Here is a 9,469-nt window from a genome sequence, read left to right as displayed (position 1 = left end):
CCCCCGCCATTTTCCTCCCTCCCCCAAGGCCACCCCGGCCCCTTCCACCCACCTCCTTCGCTTCTTGCGACCGGATTTCTTCTTCTTTTTCTTCCCCCGGGCTGGTGGCGGCGTGCGCTCCCCCTTGCGCGAGCGGCTGGAGAGGGGGCAAAGAGATAATAATAATAATAATAATTAGGATAAGGCAAATCCAGGGCGCACCGCTGTCCTCGCCGGAGCGCCGCAGCGGCACGCGGGGCCCGAGGGCCGCGCGGCGGGATGGGGCTCGGCGGCAGCTCCGCTTCGGCCCCGGTGCCGACGCTTCGGCCACGCTTTAAGCGCYGCGTCTCCTGCGCCAGCCGAAGGGAAACGCGGCGAGACAGCTCCCGCGGGCCAGCCGGCCGCTCAAAGCCCGTTTACCGAGGTTAACGCCTCCGCCATACTAAGTTTTGCAGCTCTTTGTACATATGCTTTAAATAATTAATTGGCTTTTAATTAGCATACAATAATTACTGCAAACTCATGCATCTCTCTAACCRCATTAAAAGACTCAGCGCATGTTAAACAACGGTTAATTATAAAAATATATATTTATTGGGGCGCTGTGGTAATTGAATGAGATACGCATCTCTTTTACACAGTTGTTAAAAAAAATCCTGCAAATTATTTTTTTTTGAAAACACGCAAGGCCAAATCACATTATGTTTCAACGCAAAGCAAATCCTGTGGTTAAATTAATTTAGAGCGCTCCGCTGAAAATGACAGCTACTTTGCAGCTGTTTATTAAGCAAAGCAAACGCTCCGAAAGACGGGGGGAAAGAAAGAACGGGCAGAGAAGCTTGCGGATGCCCCGATTCAGGAAAGGCTTTTGGGATCGTCAGCGATGGAAACTGGATGAAAATAGGGCACAAGGGCCGCGCCGGGACACCGGGGCTCCGCGGCGCCCGCTGCCCGTTCGCGGCCCAGGGCCCCGCACCGAGACGGGCTCACGGGCTCACCGAGGGCCTGGTTGCCGCAAAAAGCCAACTGCTTAGCGCTTTAACGCGCTTTTTTTTATTGCTCCGCAGAACTCAACTTTATGCTGACGCTTTGGTTGTGAACCGCGAATAACTGAAGCGTAGAGTATTTATGGAACATTAAAAATAATAAGTAAAACAAAACTACCCTTCCGCTCCATAAGCGGGGTTGGTTGTACGCTGGGTGGCGAAGGCGGCAGGATGGCCCTCCCTCCTCCTCCTCCTCCTCCTCCCCGCAGCGTTATCTGCTTGTCAGTACGCTCTGCCGAGGCGACGTGCCCGCAGCCCCAAGCACCCGACTGCTTCGGTTCCCCTCCGGAGGGGCGAGCGGAGGGGAAACCTTCGACCCCTGCCGCTCGGCCTTGGGCGGTTTCGCGCAGAGCCCTGCTCCTTTTTCSAAGATAAATTCTTTCGCTTTTGATGTAGAAGCCTTCTCCCTCAGCTGATCTGACTTTAATTGTTCCTCTCCGATTGTAATCAAAGTCTAATTAAAAATATCCTTTAAATTATTGTTCTGGTTAGCCTGAAATCTGGAGATAGGAAATGTGCTTGCTTTTGCTTTCTTTTTAGCGTCTTTAACCAAGCAGATAGGCTTTAATCACAGAGACACTTTAACAAGCCGGGCTCCGTGACTCTAGCTGCTTCATTTAGAAAGTTTGGTCCATTTTTCCCCTCTCAAGTTGCCAGGGGTTTGCGATGAACGAAGCTGCATCCTACCAGGCCAGCGCTGCTGGTCCGTGATCTAGGCGTAGATGGGAATTTCTCATAGCAATTCCCAACCGAAGGCACCACGCTGACCCCGCAGCATGGGGCGGCTGGCGGGTGGCCTGCCACCAGCCAGGGCTCCTCACAAGGGGCCGGCCGAGGCCGCGCACGAGCTCGCTGCGCCTGTCCGGACGGACACCGGTGCCCAGCGCGGCCGAGGAGAGRCTGGCGCAGGTCCAGGCACCCGCCGGGAGCCCCAGCGTTGTTTAGTGATGGCACGGCGCTACAGGCAGAGGAGGACCAGGAAGCTAGTTCTGGGGCAAGAGCACACTGTTGGCCACCTTCATGGGGCAGCTCAGCCCTCCTGTCCCCCCTCGCAGGCCCAACTCTCACAAGCCTACAGAAACCATGGCCAAGGTGGATAATCAGAGACACCTACTTCACTGAATCCCTGCTCACGGTCCTCGCTCTCTTACCTGCGTGACCGGTGGTGAGCGTGGTCACGTCTCTCCTTCCCTTTCACACAACCGTTGGTGGTGGAGGCCTCCTTGGATGCATTGCCACTTGCCTTTTCAGGACGTCTGTCCTCCGCAGAGTATGACAGGCAGCTGAGCGTCCCACTGCTGGGGCAACAGGAGAGAAAGGCAGTGGTGAACAGAAGCCAAAAATCCTTACAGCTGGGGACATTTGCTGAAGTCTTTCTGCATACTCAGTGATTCCCTAGAACTATGGGCCCCTGACYACACTGCTTTGCTTTCCTTTCCTTTCCATGGCTGGAGAGCTGCAGCCCACAGGAAAGAGAAGTAGGTTGGTTTAAGCCTTTCAGAGAAAGCTGGATGTTGCTCTCCAACTTCCTGAACCCACAGCTCCGTGGAGAGCCCCAGGAAATGGGGCTGGGTGTGCTAATGCAGCAGCTGAGGGAGGCAAGGTGTAGGAGTGGGGACACCTGAAGGCCTGCGTGCACGGGGGAGCTGCTCCAGCTGTGCCTGAGGCTCCTGGTGCGGAGGCAGGGACGAGCCCAGGGCATGACTGGGGGCTGCCCTTTGCTGGCCAAACTCAGCTAGGGATGCAGGAAAAGACAGCGCAGCTCTTGCGGCCTGAGTAGCTCCTGCTAGGAGCAGCTCCTGCCTCCCACTGGTGCACCAGCTTTGCTGAGACAGTGCCTGCAGCGGTGGACAGAGGCCGATTTTGAGGACAGATGACCAGGCCGAAGGGCCTGAGTGACCTGACCCCATGTCCCCCACCCATTGCTCAGGCTCTTCAGCCTTTTCACTGGATGCTTTACCAAGGGAAGAGCCTGAAGCACGCAAAGGGACATGCCAACACAACCTGTTGTGTCCTCACCAGGTGRGGAAACAAGGCAAAGGCAGGACAAAACACACTGCAACATCCGAATAAACAGTTTCCTGCTCCTCTCTCTCATGAACTTGGAGGACTGCAGACAGGCCAGGTGTCGTCAGACAGACCACRGGGCCTGTCAGAAGCTCAGTGCTGGCAATTTATGTCTGATGCAACTGCAGCTGAATGCAGGTCACGGCTCCCTCCCCGTATCTCCCCTGACAGATCCTCAGTGTTTGCCTGCCCACCTGCAGCAGGACTTAAAGATGCAGCCTGGTTTTACAGCCCTGCATTTACTTGAACCTCTTTGGCAATGTGGSCAAGTTGAGAACGCGGTACACATTTTAATGACACGTTTGCACCTGGATGCGGAGAATGGAGGGTGTGCTCTAGGGGAAAGAAATCTCAGCAAATAAAAAAAGGCTGAGGTCAAGGTCCCTCATCAGTGGTGTCAGAAGCCAAACTGCCATTTATTCCAACTGGCTTCTGCACGGAGCATCCCAGAGAGACATGCAGGCCTGGCCAAAATCTCAGCTGGCCTCAACAGCCATGCGGTCTAGTAGAGAGAAGTTTTTGCATTTGAAATACCATACCTGCTACTGACTGGCCAATATCTCACCATGCTTCCTCCTCCCCAGCCCACCATCATATTGCCAGGACCTAGGTAGAAGCAATGGTTGGAGCACCCTTGACAGTGTGGAGGAAGGCTGTCCTCCTGCTCATACAAGCAGGGTGAGAAACCAGAGAAAGTGCTCCTGGTTGTGCTAGAAGCCCAAACTGGAGAGCCTGGGACAACCCAAAAGACCCAGAAGGAAACACATGAGATGTGGCAGCTGCTTGCAAGTGCTGAGCAGAGCATAGCAGAGCCGAGCTCACCCATGCCCTGCAAGAGCAGGGGGGAGACCAGCCAAGTCCCTCAGCTCACTGTGCCGAGCCTATGAGGATGAGGAGCAGAGCCAGGGCAGCAACACCCGTGGGTGAGAGGTCTCCAAAAAACTCTGGGGCTTGAGCGGGAGAAGACAGGGCTGCCCTGTTTGCCAAATGGAAAAAGCAAGCCAAAACAAACCAGAGCTCAAACACTCAAAAGGGAAGTAAACAGATTTTCAGGCCCTGGAGATGTTTATTTCAAAGAACACGAAGATTAATGGAAAGCCATAAACCATACCCGACAGGGGTGCCGAGAACACTGTTTTTGTTGTGTGTCATCCAGAGTGTTATTCAAAGACATAAAACAAGCATTGGCAGGTTGGAGCCTGGCCTGGCTGGGGAGCRGTACCCACGCCGGGCTGGGCATCCCTGGGGACAGAGAGCAGTGTCCCCATTTCTCCTCATTATAATACTGAAGCCAGTGTAATACTGAAGCCCATACGTGAGTTATGGGGCTATGAGAGAGGAGCGAGGGCTAGGTGGACGCTGCATATGTAGTGGGCCAGAGCGGGGCCAAACGGGTAGTTAAAGAGTGATGCAATGCTAAAACAGCACGTCATCCCTGGTTAACCACGGCCGGAGGCTTACAAGCCCCAGGGAACGTCACCTGCATCCGTGTACTGGCTTTTGCTGTCTTGGGAAGGTTTCCAGAGGCTCTGGAGGATGCTGCTGGTCCTGCCAGCCCCAGGCACTTGTGCTAGGGCAGCCCAGCCCCTCAGGGGGCCATGGCATAGGGAGCAGAGTTGCTTGCCCCCTAAAACCCACCTTTTCAAACAGCTGATCTTTGTGGGAGCCAATTTTCTCACATCTGAGCTTTTAAGGGTGTGCATTAGCCAAATACAGGTGCTAGGGGACACTGAGGGGGAAGCCAGTGAGGTGCCTCCAGCCCAGGATATGCAGGAGGCGATGCTGGCTGAGGTCCCTCTGGCTTGAAAGTCTATTATTTAACTTGTAATAAGTCTCCCAGTCTCTTCTCAGCATCTCTGTTATTTTTAAGCATCTGGGAAACTACATGGTTAATTGCTTTCTTTGTGCAACTAATTAGCTTGTGGCCTTTCCTGAACCTCTCCTAAGAGCAGTCTTCCGAGGCTGAGTCATTAGGATTAAAAYATCCCCATTAAAAATGTCCCCAAATTAATGACCGGTGGAAAGGCCTGGTGTGGGGAGGGGTGCTCAGCTCCAACGGCAGAGGCAGGAGAGTTTCTCCCGGGGCTGGTGGCACACCGGGGCACCGCCGGTTTGCAGGAGAGRCCCGGCCCGGCAGGAGAGCTGCGGGTGATGTCCTTCGCACCAGCGCCCACGCAGATGCCGTGCTGCCTGTGTTCCTGTGCGCCAAGCGCCCCCGCGTTAAAATATATTGGTCTCGAGGCACCCAAGGACGGCTGTCCTGAAGCATGCTAGGAAATGTTCCTCCTGGGCTTGGAAGTAATTATTGATGGAAATAATTATTCTCCAATCCCATCAAAGGCTTGCCTAAATTCAACCAACTGTTCTCCTCCGATGAATGCTGCGAGTCTCTAACGCTCTAAACTGGCTGGTAATCCCTTCGGATTAAGTTCCACGGACATTGATTGAATATATATATATATCTGTATGTATATATCTGCAGCCCAAGCAGGCGGGAGGAAGAGGAGGGAGGAAGGGCACCTGCCGGGATGCAACGCCRCTGTGCTTTGGCTCCGCAGCAAGGACCGCTGCCCCCCTCTGTCCCCGTACCAGTCCCGCGTGCTCAGCCGCCCTGCCTGCCCGCCGGAGGGAAGTTTCCCCATCCCCCTTAAGTGATTGCTTGTGTTTTCCCCCCTTTTTTTTTTCCTTCCCCCTTTCCTCCTCCCACGCGTAAATCCAAGCTATCGGCGAGGTCCGCACAAAGGCAGTGGTGCTGATCCGGCGGCGGTCGCCTGCCGACGGCTCGGAGCCTTGCAGCGGCGCCGAGCATCACGCGCCGTGCAGAGCCTCCCTCTGCAGACGGCTCCGCCAGGCCCTTCCCGCGCCCTCCTGTGGCGCCAGGCCCCACTCGTGGAGGGCTGTTTTGGGGCTCTTGGCAATTTTTGCCACCTTTGCAGCTGGTGGGAGCAGYCGGGTGGGAAGTGGCAGGCACCTGGGGGCTCTCGCCTTGCCCACCAGCCCCAGCCCTTCACTGCTTTCCGCAGCCAAGCCAGCCCACCTCTGCCTGCTGCCCCCAGATTTGGACTCTCCCACGTTTTCTGAATCCAGCCCRGGGCAACCTTTGAGTCAGAACCCCRCGGGCGCCCACCCGCRYGGTGGRAAGGACGTGGGGACCGGGGGCGCTGGTTCTGGGGAACCTGCCCCCAGCCAGGCTGTGAAAGCCTCTGCAAAAGCATGCCTTGAAAAAGGCGCTCGAGGTGGCTTTTGCGCCAGGTGAGGTGCGAGAGCTGGGATGCCTCGAGTCCTGCTGGGCTCATCAAAGCCCTGTCAGAGAGCACCGGCACCAAAGTGGCTCCGGGGGGTAATTCGGAGCCGGAGGCACCGGTGCCGGTGCCGTGGCTGCGACACGCGGTGCTCGGTTCCCTCTTGCTCACGGGAACAGGCCCGACAGTCTCAGCCTTCCTCCAGCCCTGCCCTGGGCTGCTTTGCAAGCGCTGGTGTGAAAACACCAGCAACGGAGCTGCCTGGCAAAAACATCGTGCCGTGGCTGGTCGCCCGCACGGGGGCGGCCCCACGGCGGCCTCGGCAGTGCCGAGGCCCTGCYGAAGACCCCGAGCCCTGGCCACCCTCACGCCGGGGCAGCGTTTCCAAGCTCAGGACAGAACTTGGGAGAGACGATCAGGAAATCCCTGCTTTGCCCTTGCTCCCCTTGCCAGCTCCGTGTTTCCGGCGTCTCTACGGTCCCCAGTGAAGATGCTCCAACCAACTGGAGCGCCGAAAACTAAAAAGGTTAAAGCATCCCTGATGAGCCTATTAGTTCTGGCTGTTTCCCTGGGCATTAAAACGATGATGGATGCCTCATCCGGGGGAATCAATCTGGCAATATCCATCTGCCGAAGGACGCGGACACCCGGGGCGGCCCCGCAGCCCCGAGGAAGAGCACGAGAAACTCCCGCACTGCAGCCGCTTGCCAGGCCGCCGAGGGAGCCCCGGTCTTCCCGGGTGGAAGGGGGCAGATGGAGTCACGTCGGCTAAATCGATGGGAAAAATCAATCCGATTTAAATGGAGAGAAAGATTAAATATCGGCCACAAAGTGCTCTTAATTGCAGCCCCCTTTCAGAGAGCAGCTCGCGTCGAGAAAGGAGCCGGCCGGCGCCGCGCGCTTCCCCCGCGGTGCCCCGGGGCCCTCGGAGCTGGCAGCCCCCGACTCACCGCCCCCCCGTTGCCCTCGCTGCACTGTAGCTGGCAGCCCCCGACTCACCGCCCCCCCGTTGCCCTCGCTGCACTGTAGCCATTCGAGAGCAACGTGAATTCGGTCCCCAGGCGCTTGGGCGTGGAGACCCCGTCCGAGGCGCCCGTCACCGTGGCATCACGTCTCCCCGGGAGCTGCCTGCTGGCAGGACCCCCGGCGTGGGAGCCTCCCGGCGTCCCCGGGCTGTCCCCGACAGCCCCACGACAGTGACCGCCGCTGCTCCAGCATCCTGAAATACTCGGAGCATCTCTAAAGCACACCACTTTCGCTAGTAAAATCATCCTTTCCATTCTTTCGCTTGCTCTCTCGTTGAAAAAGAAAATGGTTGAACCATTTCTTTGTCCCAGGAGATGGGGGCGGGGGGGGAGAAGAAGGTTGCAAAGACATTTCCAAGCACCAACTCCAGCAGATGTGTTTACGTAAATCTGTTTGAAACGTGCACTAAAAATACCTCTTCAAAATTAGGAGATGGGGAAAATTGCAAGTGCTTTCCACAAACACCCCGCGGCAGGTTCCCTTCCCCACCTCGTTCAAACCGCTATTATTAGTGCGGCAGGAGCCCTGCAGTTTGTTATTGAAAATTATAATAGCAAATCACCGAGATATTTTCCCTGATTACACAGATTCCAAGCCAGTTCAATTTTAATCTTCTCACAGCTATTTTTTCGTGCATCAGCAGAGGCACCAGCTGCAGCAGAGCGCGTGGCTTTCTYGAGGCAGTTGAAACGCAGAGCAGAAACCCAATTCCATAATACACGTTTTTTTTTTTCATCCAATTTTCGCCGGCCGTGTCTCGCCTCCCGCTCCCGGGAGCTCGGTGTCCCGCTGCAAGCCAGGACCGGCTCCTTTCACCTCCCGGGCTCCAGAAACATGTAACAACCTCTCTTAACGGACCGGGGGGGGTTTGGGGGGGGCAAAGCAGCAGCGTGGCTCTTCCTTCGCCGGCAGCTGGCTCGCCATGCACGGCTGAACCCGAACACAGGCGCTTCCCGGCTGGGAGAGGCGGCGGTGGCCGTCAGCGCCAGATGCTCCGGAGGAGCAGAGCGCGCCGGAGGCTGGCGGGGAGCGCTCCGTCCCGGACGCCAGCTGGTGGCCGCCGGGCACCGCGGGGGCTGCCGGCCCTGGCGCGGACGGCGAAAGTGCTGGGGGGGCGGGATTGGGGGGGGGATACACGATTTGTCCTCTCCATCCCAGACTTTTCCCAGCTACGAGCTCCCGGTTCAACTTTCCCGGCGGATTCGCACCTCCCGCCGCCACGAGCCACGCTCGGCGATAAAACCCAGCTCCTGCGGCAACGTTCGCCCTCCCCGGCGCGGGTTAATCCGGGATCTTTCCAGAGCCCTAATCGCCCGGGGCCGTTAATCGGGATGCCGCGCTCCCGGCCGGCAGCCGCCAGGGCGCTCTCGCTAACGGAGCGCGTACCAAAGCCCGCTCCGCTCGGCAGCGGAGTGCAAACGCTCTATTTGCCGACAGCGCAGCTTGTTAAATGTTAATGAAATTGAGGCTTGCGAGCGCAGGAGCTCGGAAATATCGCTTTAAAAATGCATTAGCAATAGGGCGCTTTGGAGGTGGCAAYGGAAGGCCAAGCCCAGCCCGGCCGGAGCAGCTCCGCGTGGAGCGGCTGCTCCGTTCGGAGCCTTCCCGAGGCCCTTGGTGAGGGCGCAAACACCGGCCCGTTCGCCCGAGGCTCGGCCCTGGAGGACCCCGGAGGCTCGCRAACGCGCTGCTCCCGCCGGCGGCGGCGGCGGATCCGAGGCCGGCTCCCTCCCGCCGCTTTTCCGCCCCTTCGTCTTTAACTGGGCGCAGCAATAATTTTATTTGCTCGCAGGGATTTGCGAGGCTGAACTAATGCTCGCGGAGCGCTCGGCCCCCCTCGGCCGATGGGCAACCTCGGGCGGCAAAGCCCCCGCGTTAGTCGCGTGTGGGTAATCCAGAATTATTCATAAACCAAATCAAGGTCACGYAAACACACGCATTCGTTCGCAGAATATCTCCGGGAAAAACAGCGGAATTAGTCTTGTTAACAACTCCGCGCTCCGCAGGCGCCCGGGTAAGCGGGGGAACCGGTCCCGGGCAGCAGGTAAGCTCGGGCCGAGGCAGCCGCGTCGCTCGGGGGCCAGCCCGGCGCAGCAGGCGACGGCCCCC

General features: G+C 57.6%; 1 protein-coding gene across 1 annotated transcript in view; it reads right to left on the bottom strand.

Moving 5' to 3' along the window:
• SRRM4 (serine/arginine repetitive matrix 4) overlaps nucleotides 1–9,469 on the bottom strand; it is a 35,791-nt gene that overhangs the window by 24,578 nt on the left and 1,744 nt on the right. The window contains exons 2-3 of the mRNA XM_085326116.1: nucleotides 2,177–2,323; nucleotides 53–136 (exon numbers count right to left, since the gene is read on the bottom strand). Coding sequence (XP_085182242.1) covers nucleotides 53–136; nucleotides 2,177–2,323 — 231 coding nt within the window. The remainder of the gene's footprint in view (nucleotides 1–52; nucleotides 137–2,176; nucleotides 2,324–9,469) is intronic.

This window comes from Rhea americana, unplaced genomic scaffold (genome assembly GCF_003343005.1).
Source record: "Rhea americana isolate MKP2758 unplaced genomic scaffold, rheAme1 scaffold_128, whole genome shotgun sequence".
Classification (NCBI taxonomy): domain Eukaryota; kingdom Metazoa; phylum Chordata; class Aves; order Rheiformes; family Rheidae; genus Rhea; species Rhea americana.
Note: the sequence above shows the minus strand (reverse complement) of the source record. Positions and strands in the feature narration are given on the sequence as shown.